We start from the raw sequence: 17,752 nt of genomic DNA on the forward strand, positions 1-17,752 counted from the left end.
AATGACATTTAGCTGATTTTCCGTCCAGATTGTGTGAGTGTGTTGTAATTCCTCTTTTTACTTCTATAATTTTCACTGAGTGGCCTGAAACACTAAGCTGCTGTGAGCCCATGGGTCTAAACAGGGAAGGCCCCAGAGAGAGGTGTCTGTGTGTGTGTGTGTGTGTGTGTATGCGTGTGCATGCGTGTGCATGCGTGAGTGAGTGAATGAATGAGAGAGAGAGAGATGGGCTAGGTCAGAGGTCTTGACAGCACGTCAAGGCTCATCTTGGAGAACATCCGACAAGAGTCCTCAGGGAAAGGACTGCTGTCTCACTGCTGGGGCCTCCTAGTGAAAAAAAACACACGCGACTTTCCATCTCCCTCTTTCTCTTCTTGCTTTTGAAGCAGAGGAACAGATGTATGAACACAGAGAACTCAATGCTACCTATTTTCCTAGAAAAAAAACAATAACTAGAAGCTAAACCACGCCCCTTAGCATTGGGAATAAAAGATAATGCTGTAGCAGTGGAAATCCGTGGTATATTGATCCGTTTCAACCAGGATCAATAACATACAATAGTATATTATTACACCCAGTCAACTCCAATAGAATATCAATGTGTGAAATGATATATAATAACAATATGCTGTCATCCTAGTATTAAATAACATTTAATATGCTATGTTGTATGATTACACCATGTTCATTACTATACCCCAAACCTCTAAATGTCTATTGTAATGCATGCTGTTGTCCATGCAGTGGATCTGGTTTGTCGAAGGGGCCACTGGGTAAGATATTAGTAATGGTATTGAGTGTGCTGGAAGTGACCTGCTTTGTTGCTGAAAGGAGAGGCCCTTGAGGTATGGGACAATGATGCCTGTCTTATTCATTTATCCGCACTGTGTCCCAAATGGTGCCCCATTCCCTACACAGTGCACTACTTTTGACTGGAGCCCATGCAAAAGGGTGCCATTTGGGACTCAGTTCCATTTCACGCTACAGATGCACTGTAATGACATGGGTGCCGCGGGATATGTTGATTTACAGGCAGATGAACAAGCGATACGGCTCCCTAAAATGGTATGTTGTTTTATGGTAATAAAATGGTTGTGTCAACGTTGAGGCGATATCATTGTCAAGTTTCAAAGGGAACTATAATATCCATAGTACAGTATCTTGCAAAGTTGACTTCTAGCTCATCACTCCACTATCTTGCTTCTTGGACAGCTTGATCATTGGACAGCTTGATCATTGGACAGTTTGAACAGTTGTAGTTAGATTGTGCAGCAGCCCACCGCTCCCCCACCACTAGATGTGACGGCACACAGGTATATATTAATGCATTGCGTAAATAGAAATACCTCACTTTGCTGAGGAATTTCAATAGCTCACATCCTTTGACAAAGCCTCTCTAAAGAATTCCCATCATCTCGGTTTATAGGCTACCTTCATCTGTTAAGTTAGTGTAATTGGATGACTATAGACTTACATGGCACTTTCCTTCTGAACGGATCAATCTTTTATTGGTTCCCTGCATTGTTACCATGTCTACAAGGTAAGAGACAATGACGTGGGTTGACCCTTGTTTCTGAACCTTCCAATTAAAGTGCATTTTTCCCACTAGAGTAATTATAGACTTATATCCCTTAGCACTCATACCTTTAGTAGGCCTGTTGCCAAGACCAGGGCTGCCCAACCCTGATCCTGGAGATCTACTGCCCTGTAGGTTTTCAGTCCAACCCTCTTCCTGGAGATCTACCCTCCTGTAGGTTTTCAGCCCAACCCTGATCCTGGAGATCTACCCTCCTGTGGGTTTTCAGTCCAACCCTAATTTAAAACACCTGATTCTACTAATTAGCTGCTCAACAAGACTGAATCAGAGATGCTTAATTCGGTTTGGACTGAAAACCTACAGGACAGTAGACCTCCAGGAAGAGGGTTGGACTGAAAACCTACAGGACAGTAGATCTCCAGGAAGAGGGTTAGGCAGCCCTGGTCTAGATCAGGATTTCTCAACCCTCTCCCAGACGTTTCACATTTTAGTTTTAACCCTAAACACCTGATTCAATTAGTCAACTAATCATCAAGCCAAGTTTGAGATGGTTATTGTTATTCTAGATGCCGTTTTGTTGTTACTTTGGGCTGTTAAAGGTTGCTTAGTGAACATTCTGTAAATTGAGTCTGTCTGACCAGTCCTATTGTTTTATTCATTTACGGAAATTAGTTTTAAAAGGTAATAGAATAGCCTGAGACAGATGACACTGATAAGAAAGTGCGGAACTTGCTCCACAGCAATAGACTAGATTACGCAAAAACAACCCTTTGTCTATGACTAAATAATGTGCACTAGACAGGTATACCGACTTCATAAATAACATGAATGCGATAAGCACACACAGCACTTTCAACCGCTTATGAGAAAATTATACGATACTATATGGTTAACTCATTTAATTAATGACTTGCTCACGATTTCTCAAATGTTGCTGACGAACAGAGCTCTCCCGGATGGTGCCAGCCCATTTCTCTGCCTCCTCCAGGTTGGCGCGTGGGTCCTGGAACAGGGCCACCCGAAAGCACTGCTCGACACGTTGCCTGGCCACCCCAGAGCTCATCCATCGTCTTTTAAAAGGGTAGAAATAGACCGAGAAGTACGCTCCCGCGTCCGCGTTGTCATCTGCGCTGAAAGCCCGGCAGCCGACACAATCCCTCAAGTTGAAAACCACCTTGCTCCGTCCCGCAGGTGTTGACGTGATCTTCTGAATGGTGAGGTCCCTCTCGGTTAAACTCACCGCGTACCTCACCTTTCGGTTGCCCGTGGTCGTGAATTCCCCGTACCGCAGAACCTTGGTGATTCCGTTGCGATATGATGGAGGGTCCGATTCGGTTATCTTCGGTTCCATCCTGCGCGCAGAGGGAGGAAGGGACGCGATCCGCAGACCTGCTTGCGCGTGATAGGGGGACGCACACAGTCATATACCGGCGGAAGAAGCAAGCGGTCCGCAGGGCAAGAGACTGCGAGTGATTTCAACGCAATTAAGATTTTTTGCCATTTGAAAAATGTGTCAGGTCGCTCTCTAGTGATAGAATTGAGGAACGACAATTAAAGCGTTGTGGACGGCGCCTGTACCAAAAGTGATTGTCTAGATTTGCCCACGAAATAAGATACACTTTTTTTTAACAGTATATTTCACATGGGACCTGTCAACGAATTACATTATGTTAAGAATTTTTCATCAGACCTTGTCTACAAAGTGTATGACCATTGTGTCATTTCGAAAGAATGTAGTCTGCATGGGCTTCTCTTCGCTAATCAACGCACCAAGCGCGCAGGAAATGGGGAGCGGAAAAGTGGAGGGCAAAGTACACTTGTTATATCAGTAGAATCTCAGGGGAAATTCCAAATTTGCCTAGACTAGAGTGAAGAGGAAAGGAATGCAGTAGTCTAACATTCGTCTCAGCTCTTCATCCCAATATCTCTTATCTGCGGTCTGTGTTTACAGCGCGCTCTTTGGAGGAAGTTGAGCTTGTGTTGTCACCATTTGGGGTCCACCACTAGTATCAGAAAGAGGGAGTGGAGGATTCTGCCACTTAGTGCGGCATGCCAGTGCGTATCATAGGTTATTTTAATGTGTTGGTCAGTAAACCTCAGTGGCAAATGTTGCTTTCTCTAGAAATTAAGAGTTTAATTCCAAAACGCTATATATCCGTTTTCAGAAATGTTGGTAACTTCACTTCACAAATAACCATGTTTTTTGCTAAATGCAATATGTCTCACTCTCAGAGAAATAAGTAGACTGCCAGGTTTTACAGTCAAATGTATCAAATAGCTACATTTTTAATAAAGACATAAATGATACCTTTGTGATGTCAATATCTAAACCTTTTTCAATCAAGTAATTTGAGATCTGTATGTAAATCATTTAGATTGGACCTTTTATGCATTAAGCAGATGGTCTGATTCAGCGCAACTTACATGAAATGCAAACATGTTAAGATACTGTAGCTCAGTAAAAGAACCACATATCACAGTCAAACATACAGGATATGAAATGACATTCCAGCTAAACAATAGATATATAGCGTTTTGCAACAGAACACAATTTCATACAAATCCAAAGTCTATGAATAAAAAATCGGAGAAAGGTAATATTTTACACACACACATGAAGGTAAGCAATAATAGTTTCTGATGAAAAAACATACATCTGAAAAATAGGTAAAAAATAAAACATTTGGGAAATAAACTCTTAATATGTCATGTGATGATCATCAATGTTTATTTTATTATTTGAAAAAAATGTCCCAGCAACACTCTGTGTTGATATTGAGTGTTGCTATGGAGCTGTTACATGCATTGTTTTTAAAAGCCTGATAATGACGTGTAATATGCATTACACCTTATAACAGTTTAGGCTAAACCTATCAGCACTGTTGTACTTACACTGACACGGCGTTGTACTGAAGATGCAGCAATGGCTCGAACCCCTTGCAAGCTGCCGAGACAGACTTGGATTGATCAGCTGCGACTTGGTCCAGGGTCTGCTATAACCATGGTTGTTGTGGCAGAGGAGAGGGTCAGGGCAGTTTCATACAGGAGGCCTCTGGTTTCATTTGATAATGAACTCTCTCTCTCTTTCTCTCGCTCTCTCAGCTCTAGATAAAGAGGGTGTGATTAATTGGTTTTGGCATCAAGACACTCTATTCTACCACAAGCCCGTCGCCGGGGTGTCAGAATGGGGGAGAACATCTATCTCAGTGTAATTACCCTTTTATCAAATTAGTCATCGAAACAGTGTGTGGATAAAAACAGCAAAGACAATTTGGGCTCTGATGTTGCAGAACCTAATAACTCAGTAGGACCTATCAACTGATGGATTGAAGTACTCTACTCAAAGTGTATTGTAAACTGAGTATAAAGCATTTTAACTGTGTACATTTTAAGATAGGGCACTCTATGTCCGCTAATAGTAACTGGCTTAGACCCCATCAGCACAGGGTCTAAGCTGACTAGGACAGTGAACTCCCTCTTCAAGGGATCAAAACACCATAGACCATTCCTGTTGATTAATTTGTATCGTTATTATGACATATCAAAGGGTTGATACACGATAGACCATTCCTGTTAATACTCCTCCACCCCCCCTCTTAATTTATGTCAACCATTTCTTCTTCTTCTCTGTTCCCTCTGGTTTCTTCTCTGGCGTCTTCTTCTTGACCCAGAGGGCTTTCAGACAGACTTTGCTGCTATTCTGGTTCTGAAACAGAGACACAGTATTACCCTCACTAATAAACACTGCAGGACAACATCATCCTCATCCTCTTCCTGTTTGACATGTTCCAATGAAGTTCTAATGTATAAATCAATCTATGGAAGATTAGTCAAATGTCTGTACATTTTCTTCCAGAGCTTCCTGCAGCTGGACCGTCCTACTCCTGTTGAACCATTTTCATTTATATTATAAGAATCTTTAGTTTGACAGGGAGTCATGCTGAGACCAAGGCCTCTTTTACAAATGAGCACATCAATACACTATACACATCAATACACTATACACATCAATACATTATACACATCAATACATTATACACATCAATACACTATACACATCAATACACTACACATCAATACACTATACACATCAATACACTATACACATCAATACACTATACACATCAATACACTATACACATCAATACACTATACACATCATACACTATACACATCAATACACTATACACATCAATACACTATACACATCAATACACTATACACATCAATACACTATACACATCAATACACTATACACATCAATACACTATACACATCAATACACTATACACATCAATACACTATACACATCAATACACTATACACATCAATACACTATACACATCAATACACTATACACATCAATACACTATACACATCAATACACTATACACATCAATACACTATACACATCAATACACTATACACATCAATACACTATACACATCAATACACTATACACATCAATACACTATACACATCAATACACTACACATCATATACACTATACACATCAATACACTATACACATCAATACACTATACACATCAATACACTATACACATCAATACACTATACACATCAATACACTATACACATCAATACACTATACACATCAATACACTATACACATCAATACACTATACACATCAATACACTATACACATCAATACACTATACACATCAATACACTATACACATCAATACACTATACACATCAATACACTACACATCAATACACTATACACATCAATACACTATACACATCAATACACTACACATCAATACACTATACACATCAATACACTATACACATCAATACACTACACATCAATACACTATACACATCAATACACTATACACATCAATACACTATACACATCAATACACTATACACATCAATACATATACACATCAATACCTATACACATCAATACACTATACACATCAATACATTATACACATCAATACACTATACACATCAATACACTATACACATCAATACACTATACACATCAATACACTATACACATCAATACACTATACACATCAATACACTATACACATCAATACACTATACACATCAATACACTATACACAGCAATACACTATACACATCAATACACTATACACATCAATACACTATACACATCAATACACTATACACATCAATACACTATACACATCAATACACTATACACATCAATACACTATACACATCAATACACTATACACATCAATACACTACACATCAATACACTATACACATCAATACACTATACAACATCAATACACTATACACATCAATACACTATACACATCAATACACTATACACATCAATACACTATACACATCATACACTATACACATCAATACACTATACACATCAATACACTATACACAATCAATACACTATACACATCAATACATTATACACATCAATACACTATACACATCAATACACATACACATCATACACTATACACATCAATACACTATACACATCAATACACTATACACACATCATACACTATACACAATCAATACAACTATACACATCAATACACTATACACATCAATACACTATACACATCAATACACTATACACATCAATACACTATACACATCAATACACTATACACATCAATACACTATACACATCAATACACTATACACATCAATACACTACACATCAATACACTATACACATCAATACACTATACACATCAATACACTACAATCAATACACTATACACATCAATACAATAACACTCAATACACTACACATCAATACACTATACACATCAATACACTATACACATCAATACACTATACACATCAATACACTATACACATCAATACACTATACACATCAATACACTATACACATCAATACACTATACATCATCTATACACATCAATACACTATACACATCAATACATTATACACATCAATACACTATACACATCAATACACTATACACATCAATACACTATACACATCAATACACTATACACATCAATACACTATACACATCAATACACTATACACTACACTATACACATCAATACACTACACATCAATACATTATACACATCAATACACTATACACATCAATACACATACACATCAATACACTATACACATCAATACATTATACACATAATACATTATACACATCAATACACTACACATCAATACATTATACACATCAATACACTATACACATCAATACACTACACATCAATACACTATACACATCAATACACTATACACATCAATACACTATACACATCAATACACTATACACATCAATACATTATACACATCCAATACATTATACACATCAATACACTACACATCAATACACTATACACATCAATACATTTATACACATCAATACACTATACACATCAATACATTATACACATCAATACACTATACACATCAATACACTATACACATTCAATACATTATACACATCAATACATTATACACATCAATACACTACACATCAATACACTACACATCAATACACTATACATCAATACACTATACACATCAATACACTACACATCAATACACTATACACATCAATACACTATACACATCAATACACTATACACATCAATACACTATACACATCAATACACTACACATCAATACACTATACACATCAATACACTACACATCAATACACTATATACATCAATACATTATACACATCAATACATTATACACATCAATACACTATACACATCAATACACTATACACATCAATACACTACACATCAATACACTATACACATCAATACACTATACACATCAATACACTATACACATCAATACACTATACACATCAATACACTATACACATCAATACACTATACACATCAATACATTATACACATCAATACACTATACACATCAATACACTATACACATCAATACACTATACACATCAATACATTATACACATCAATACATTATACACATCAATACACTATACACATCAATACACTACACATCAATACACTATACACATCAATACACTATACACATCAATACACTATACACATCAATACACTATACACATCAATACACTATACACATCAATACACTATACACATCAATACACTATACACATCAATATATTATACACATCAATACACATCAATACACTATACACATCAATACATTATACACATCAATACACTATACACATCAATACACTATACTCAATATATTATACACATCGATACACTATACTCAATATATTATACACATCAATATATTATACACATCGATACACAAAATCGATACACAAAAAGAAAAACACAATCATAGAAAACAAAACATCCTTCAGTAAAAGGTCCTCAATCCTTTTGAATGACCCCAGAGGCACCAATTCATCACATTTTAGAGACCCATGAAGAGTTTTCCACAAGTAAGGTGAAAAAAAAACTTAAACCAGATTTACCTAACTCAGTGGAGATCAAAGGGATCTCCATAGTTAGCCATCTCTGTTAACAATGGAGTATGGTACAGCAGAAGTTTATGCAGGAAGGCTTTATAAAAAAAAAACATTACTATCAGTTGATCTACGGGACTCAGAGAGGGGGCCAACCTACAGTACTTTCTGATACAGAATGCAGTGATGTGTACTGAACCTAACGCCCACAATAAAGCCTAGTGCGCTATGATAAACTGCGTCAGATGGCTTCAAGACAGTGGCGGCTGCATTCATATAGACAATATCGCCATAGTCCATAACTGGTATGAATGTTGACTGAATGGTTTGTTTTCTGCTATTTAATGAAAGCCGTGACCTATTCCTACAAAATAAGCCCGTTTTAATTCTTAATTTCTTAACAAATTAATCAATATGCTTTTTGATATCCAGATATTCATAAGCGGGGACAGCACAAGGGACTTGATCTCCTCCTCCTCCTCCTCTTTCTCGCTTTCCTTCTTCATCCATCCCTTCTCTGCCTCTCTCAACCTCTCCAGCTCTTCTCCCTCTAACTTCCATGTGTCCTCCTGATTGGCGGACTGAGCCTCGAGGTGGGCCATGGCTTGTTTTCTTTTGGATTCATCCTTTATCCAGTCATCTATGGTTTGACAGAGCTCTGAGCCTCTGTTTAAAGTCTCTTTTCAGCCAGCTGTAGCTTAATGGCCATTTGTGTGTTCGAGTCCCTTCTCTTGCTGCTTGAGCTTCCCCATCATGTTTTATGTTTCGACCTATGACCTGATGGAGAGTGTTTGTTTCTCATTTCATTCATCTTTGACTGGCCAGCCACTTCTCCTCCTTGGCCATGGCAGCATGGAGATCTTCTTTGTCTAAGGCCCGGAGGGTCTCCCGGAGAGTGTTCAGCTTGAGTTCTTGCTCTTTCTTGATGTACTCCAGGAGAACATCGAAGAGTTTATAGTCGGCCATCTCTCTCTCGACTTCTCTGATCCGTCTCTCAAGATCTCCCTTCTCCTCTCTCCAGCTCTCCTGAGAGGCAGAGAGGGTCTGAAGAGATGTGTGTGTATTTAGCTAAGTGGTTCAATTAAGACAAGATGGCGCCAACGGAGATGTTTTTTAATGTATTATTTCTTACGTTGTTAGCCCAGAAAATCTGAAGTGTTATTACATACAGCCGGGAAGAACTATTGGATATGAGTGACGTCAACTTACCAATATTACGACCAGGAATATGACTTTCTCGAAGTAGATCCTTTGTTCGGACCTCCACCCTGGACATTGGATCTAATCCCAGAGGCCGACCCAAAACAATGTTGTCACTGCAGGAGAGGCAGACGGAGCTGCCTCCTGGTCAGATTTAGAAGGCAAGCACACCATTCACCGCTTCCGAGCATACTACTCGCCAATGTCTAGCCTCTAGACAACAAGGTGGATGAAAATAGGGCACGCGTCGCCTTCCAGAGCGACATGGAAACATGGCTCACTCGGGATACTTTGTCAAAGTCGGTACAGCCACCGGGTTTCTTCATGCGTCGCGCTGACAGAAACTAACATCTCTCTGGTAAGAAGAAGGGCGGGGGTGTATGCCTCATGATTAATGACTCATGGTGTAATCATAACATACACAAAGTAAAGTCCTTTTGTTCACCTGACCTAGAATTCCTTACAATCAAATGCCGACCACATTATCTTTCAAGATAATTCTCTTCACTTATAGTCAGCCGTGTATATCACCCCAAGCAGATACCTTGACGTCCCTGAAAGAACTTCACTGGACTCGACGTAAACTGGAAACCATATATCCTGAGGATGCATTTATTGTAGCTGAGGATTTTAACAGAGCTAATCTGAGAACAAGGCTACCTAATTTTTACCAGCACATTGATTGTTGTACCCGCTCGAGCAAAACATTGGACCACTGCTACTCTAACTTCCGCGATGCATACAATGCCCTCCCCCGCCCTCCCTTCGGCAAATCTGACCATGACTCCATCTTGTTGCTCCCCTCCTTTCGGCAGAAACTAAAACAGGACACGCCCATGGTTATGTCTATCCAACACTGGTCTGACCAATCGGATTCCACGCTTCAAGATTGCTTCGATCACGTGGACTGGGATATGTTCCGGGTAGCCTCAGACAATAACATCGACGTGTACACTGACTCGGTGAGTGAGTTTATTAGGAAGTGCATTGGAGATGTTGTACCCACTGTGACTATTAAAACCTTCCCTAACCAGAAACCGTGGATTGATGGCAGCACTCGTGCAAAACTGAAAGCGCGAACCACCACATTTAATCATGGCAAGGCGACTTGAATCAAACCGAGCACAAACCAGCCCCGTCACAGACATCAACGTCTCACTCCCAGACAAATTAAACAACTTCTTTGCACACTTTGAGGTCAATACAGTGCCACTGACATGGCCCACTACCAAAGACTGTGGGCTCTCCATCAACGTGGCTGACAGGAGTAAAACATTTGAACATGTTAACCCTCGTAAGGCTGCCGCCCCAGACAGCATCCCAAGCCGCGTCCTCAGAGCATGCGCAGACCAGCTGGCTGGTGTGTTTACAGACATATTCAATCAATCCCTATCCCAGTCGGCTGTCCACACATGCTTCAAGATGGCCACCATTGTTCCTGTTCCCACGAAAGCAAAGGTAACTGAACTTATTGACTATCGCCCCGTAGCACTCACTTCGGTCATCATCAAGTGCTTTGAGAGACTAGTCAAGGATCATATCACCTCCACCCTACCTGATACCTTAGACCCACTCCAATTTGCTTACTGCCCCAATAGGTCCACAGACAACGCAATCGACATCCCACTGCACACTGCCCTCTCCCATCTGGACAAGAGGAATACCTATGTAAGAATGTTGTTCATTGACTACAGCTAAGCATTCAACACCATAGTACCCTCCAAACTCATCATTAAGCTTGAGATCCTGGGTCTCAACCCCGCTCTGTGCAACTGGGTCCTGGACTTCCTGACGGGTCGCCCCCAGGTGGTGAAGATAGGAAACAACATCTCCACTCCGCTGATCCTCAACACTGGGGCCCCACAAAGGTGCGTTCTCAGCACTCTCCTGTACTCCCTGTTCACCCATGACTGCGTGGCCATGCACGCCTCCAACTCAATCATCAAGTTTGCAGACAACACTACAGTGGTAGGCCTGATTACCAACAATGAGGCAGCCTACAGGGAGGAGGTGAGGGCCCTCGGAGTGTGGTGTCAGGAAAATAACCTCTCCCTCAACATCCACAAAACAAAGGAGATGATCGTGGACTTCAGGAAACAGCAGAGGGAGCACCCCCCTATCCACATCGACGGGACAGTAGTGGAGAAGGTGTAAAGTTTTAAGTTCCTCGGCGTACACATCACAGACAAACTGAAATGGTCCACGCACACAGACAGCATGGCTTGTACCCGAAAACCCTCACAAACTTCTACAGATGCACAATCGAGAGCATCCTGTCGGGCTGTATCACCGCCTGGTATGGCAACTGCACCACCCTTAACCGCAAGGCTATCCAGAGGGTAATGCGGTCTGCACAACGCATCAACGGGGGCAAACTACCTGCCCTCCAGGACACCTACAGCACCCGATGTCACAGAAGGCAAAAAAGATCATAAAGGACAACAACCACTGCGTGTTCAACCCGCTATCATCCAGAAAGCTAGGACCGAGAGACTGAAAAACAGCTTCTATCTCAAGGCCATCAAACTGTTAAACAGCCATCACTGACATAGAGAGGCTGCTGCCAACATACAGACTCAAATCACTGGCCACTTGAATACATTTATTTAATAATGGTATCCCTAGTCACTTTAAATAATGTAACTTTAATTATGTTTACATATCCTACATTACTCATCTCACATGTATATACTGCATTTTATACCATCTTATACCATCTAATGCGCATCCGTATCTTTATATGTGTCAACGTTCTGACCTTTATTTCCTTTGTTTTGTCATTATTTAGTATGGTCAGGGCGTGAGTTGGGGTGGGCAGTCTGTTTGTTTTTCTATGATTTGGGTATTTCTATGTTTCGGCCTAGTATGGTTCTCAATCAGAGGCAGGTGTCATCAGTTGGGGGGGGGGGGGTTCACAGGGAGTATGGCTACGCCAGGTAGGAGACCTGCGCAATCTTCCTGTGCTTACCGGGGGGCTGGAGAGACCGGGCAGGCACCGTGTTATGCGTGTCCATTCAACCTGGTAAGGTTGGTCAGGCTCGGTGCTTAAGAGCTCCAGTGCGCCTGCACGGTCCGGTCTATTCGTCACGACCTCCACGCACCAGCCCTCCGGTGGCAGCCCCCCGCACCAGGCTGTCTCTCCGGCTCATCCTTACAGGTGCTCCCGCCTGTCCAGCGTTGCCGGAGCCTTCCTCCTGTCCGGCGCTGCTGCCGGAGTCTCCCGCCTGTCCTGCGCTGCTGCCGGAGTCTCCCGGCTGTCCGGCGCTGCTACCGGAGTCTCCCGGCTGTCCGGCGCTGCTACCGGAGTCTCCCGCCTGTCCGGCGCTGCGGCCGGAGTCCGCACCTTTGGGGGGGGGGTACTGTCACCTTCTGACCTTTATTTCCTTTGTTTTGTCATTATTTAGTATGGTCAGGGCGTGAGTTGGGGTGGGCAGTCTGAAACATGAATCATCATCACGCTGCATTTTGGTCCGCCTCTCCTTCAACTAAAGAGAACCGTTACAATATGTAAATACAGTATTCTTATTCATCCCCTTACTTTGTGTGTATAAGGTAGTCGTTGTAAATTTGTTAGATTACTTGTTAGATATTACTGCACTGTCGGAACTAGAAGCACAAACATTGCTCTACACTCGCATTAACATCTGCTAACCATTTGATTTACAATCTTGGCCCATAGAATTAGGAATTAGAACCTTGGCCATTATGACGTAAATCTGTCACCACTTTCATGACACCTGTAGGCCCCTACTCGTTTATGATTAGGCCTAATATGGTTTCTGTTCAATTCAAATAGGAAAACAATTGCCAAATGTGTACATGAAAACATTATACAAGCGTATTATAGCTTGTTATAAATGTAGGCTAGCTTACTGTGTCTGTGGAGCTGTCTTGGAACGTCCTTTCCTATTCCATTTGGATCTTCATAATCCATTTCAAAGCATTGATTATACCTGTGTACTGTGCTTGTTTACATATTTGACACCTCATTCTTCCAATCCCCTCTCTTTATGTTAAGAACTCTTTGGACATTTTAAACAGACAATTAACTCCAACCTTTGACTCACACACGCATTGCACCAAATACTTTGCTCACAGTCACCGAGATATTGAACACCAAATACTTTGCTCACACTCACCGAGATATTGAACACCAAATACTTTGCTCACACTCACCGAGATATTGAACACCAAATACTTTGCTCACACTCACCGAGATATTGAACACCAAATACTTTGCTCACACTCACCGAGATATTGAACACCAAATACTTTGCTCACACTCACCGAGATATTGAACACCAAATACTTTGCTCACACTCACCGAGATATTGAACACCAAATACTGAAAATAAAGCACTTTACTGAGGGAATTGAAAGTCCGCAACTGATATCAGTATCACATGGCTCTACGTGTTATAGTTTAATGGTGCTTTGAGGTACAGTATAGCCTACTATTCACCAACAGATGGCAGTGTTGGATTGGATCAGAGAACAGACCAAAGCTAATGTTGCCATAATGCTTTGCCAAATGAAAGACTATCATTTTTGGTTACTGAATTGCCAATTTTAGACGCCACAACACAATTTTGGACCCAGGGAGCAGACTGAACTCAAGGTGAGTGTTCCCTCAATCTGACCACCTCCTTGTTTGAAAATCAGAGTCCATGTTATCATGCTTTGGGCATCCATAATGAGAGGTGGTAGTTGGCTGGGCTGGTGCTCCAGGCATTGGCACATTTCTCTAGCTAGCCTGCTGTGGGAGGGAGGGTTGAATGAGTTTATGCAGATGGAAATTATGGGTCTCAGTAAACACCTGGGCCCGGAGGAGAGACGAGATGATCTCATTCGTATGCAAGTCTTGTACCACATGATGTGATACTAAAAGCTACTGTGTTAACCCCCTCCCTAATCCACGCTGAAAAGAAGGGTAGATGCATTCCCGCTTGGATAGTGAGTGTTTAAAATATGTATGCTTTCAAGGTTAATAGGGAAGGGAATATGTTATGTAATGTGTTTTATGGTGTGTATGTGTGTGTCTGTACGAGTGCGCGTGTGTGTGTACATTTCTGGAAACATGCCGGTTTCCCCAGCTTGCGACTATATAGATCACAGAATCCGATCAATTTCTCCACAAAGACGCTTTTGATTTCAAATTGGGGGGGAGACGTGAAGATGTGGACTCCTCATTGACACTAAATTACGCAGCTGAGAAGTTCTCTGAGTGGGCTGAAAATGTCAACTCTTGAGTCTTTTTTTACCTCATCACTCCAGCTGTGAGCTTTCTAGCCTGTGCACTTCCGCAATGTGGTTTCAGGGCAATTCATATCATTCTGTACCTAAATCTGGGACACTCTATTTAGTATGATATGCTATATTACGTTAGGTTACATTATGAATGGAATAGCAGTCTTACAATATCATACCTCTTTTAGGACGTATAGTATTGCACGCCTTTATCTAAGACCAGGTTGCTTATTGCGCATAATAACAAAGGAGAATTACGGGGAGAATTTAATTTGCCAGTTAGGGGAACTAACTACATAGGTTAGAGCAGAGCTAAAATGACAAAGGTTAGGTGAATTTACGTAGGCGAATTGGATTAAGTTGAGTATTTAGCATTTTTCTGTATTTTATTCGGATTCCCAATTAGCTGGGTCCAAACAGGAAACAAAACATGGAGCTGGTGTGTAAACTGTTAAGTCGTCAGTGTACATAGACACACAGGCTTTATTTAAGGTCAGTGGAAGGTCATTATTCAAATCAGAAAACAAAAATGGCCCAAGCTGGCTGCTCTGCTGTATACCACAATCAGTCGAATTTGCATGAGAGAAAAAACCCTCTGTTCTTTTAGATAGGTAACTTTCAATCCAAGGGCTAACTAAAATGCTACAGTTGTTCCCGACTTGAACATGCAAACTTTGGATTGTCTCAGATTACGCCCACCCATCCTCCCCAACCAACCTCAATACTTTCGTTTCTGGTACCATATGTAAATTAGTAGGTATCACATGTCTTTGAGGTGCTCAGAAATACGTAAAGTATATTTTGTATTGCTCTGAGACCAGGCTTGCCTCCAAGGGGGACGCAGCCTCCCATCTAGTCCTTTTCAGGAGGTCCAAACCCCTTTTACTTTATAAGACTTATGAGAGGACCATTCTAAATGACCTGCTCTATTTTCTCCGTCAGTCACGCCTCTGCAGATGTATTCTCCTCAGATAACCTTGGCCTCAATCACCAATTAACTTCTGAGATGTAGCTACGGCAGCCACAGCACAATAGTCACTCCCTGAAGACTTGCACTCCGTGCTCAACCACAACAGGCCACATTGGTCTAAAAAGCAATTGAATTGATTTGGATTTCGGATAAATAACTCAGGAGTGTTATCTGGTTGCCAAGGTGCAGAGATGTCAAGTGCTCATTATGTTTTACCTGGCTGAACCTCTCTATTCTCCATTTGTATTTCAATCCTCAGGGGATGGGACCCAAATATCGAATTTGGCCTTTACGACTACAGCCCATAGAAAAGCATTGAATAAAATATTCATAAATGGCAAAAAAAAACAGTAACAAATGCATCCTAAAGAATAAGGTTTAGAAGTGTGTGTCCTATATCAAGGAGATATAAGAAAGCTCAGGAAATATTGTTGTTGTTTTAAAGACACATTTAACCCCTTATTTTTGTTGGCACAAAACTACCTCCATAATTCCATTCGTTTCTGTTGTTTACCTTCAGGCGAGAGGTCATAGAGGATAATGGAGAACACTATTGTGTTTGTGAGAGTCTCCCCTTACTTTAGTGGGGTCATAATAGTTTGTAGCTCACCATCGCGTTCTTGTGAGTCTCCCCTTTCCATAGAGTGGTCATTACAGTTTGTAGGCCGTTCTGACGCTACAGACGTTTTCATGAGAAGACCGATTTCCAGGATGTCTCATGGTCTGACAAACACCGCTGTAGCTCGGCCACCTTCCATCGGGGATGTGGAAGGCCGACATAGGCAGATGTGGTGGATTGAGACGCAGTGGTGAGACTGATATCTCTAGCTTAAATTGAGGGATTTTGCGGATTATTTTATTATGTTACTTAGATTGAGGCAGATCATTGTATCAGCTAAATCAAATGTGTCTGTCACATACACATGGTTAGAAGATGTAGCGAAATGCTTGTGCTTCTAGTTCCGACAATGCAGTAATAACCAATGAGTAATCTAACCTAATAACTACTACCTTATACACACAAGTGTAAAGGGATAAAGAATATGTACATAAAGATATGAATGAGTGATGGTACAGAACTGCATAAGCAAGATGCAGTAGATGGTATCGAGTACAGTATATACATATGAGATGAGTAATGTAGGGTATGTAAACATAAAAGTGGCATAGTTTAAAGTGGCTAGTGATACATGTATTACATAAAGATGGCAAGATGCAGTAGATGATATAGAGTACAGTATATACATATACATATGAGACGAGTAATGCAGGGTATGTAAACATTATATTAAGTGGCATTGTTTAAAGTGGCTAGTGATACATTT

At 40.8% G+C, this 17,752-nt stretch overlaps 1 protein-coding gene across 2 annotated transcripts in view; it reads right to left on the reverse strand.

The window, feature by feature from the left end:
- LOC109865275 (sphingosine kinase 1-like) overlaps nt 1-5,527 on the reverse strand; it is a 31,818-nt gene extending 26,291 nt beyond the window's left edge. Inside the window, exon 1 of one of the 2 annotated variants that reach the window (XM_020453378.2) lies at nt 4,430-5,527. Coding sequence is in view for 1 of the 2 variants with exons in the window: in XM_031799060.1 (XP_031654920.1) it covers nt 2,456-2,888 (433 nt within the window). In the remaining variant the exon portion in view is untranslated. Of the gene's footprint in view, nt 1-2,455; nt 3,275-4,429 lie in introns of those variants that run through there. The other variant, XM_031799060.1, reaches the window with a different exon arrangement.
- Nucleotides 5,528-17,752: the final 12,225 nt, after the last annotated feature.

This window comes from Oncorhynchus kisutch, linkage group LG20 (assembly GCF_002021735.2).
Source record: "Oncorhynchus kisutch isolate 150728-3 linkage group LG20, Okis_V2, whole genome shotgun sequence".
In the NCBI taxonomy this organism is placed as follows: Eukaryota; Metazoa; Chordata; class Actinopteri; order Salmoniformes; family Salmonidae; genus Oncorhynchus; species Oncorhynchus kisutch.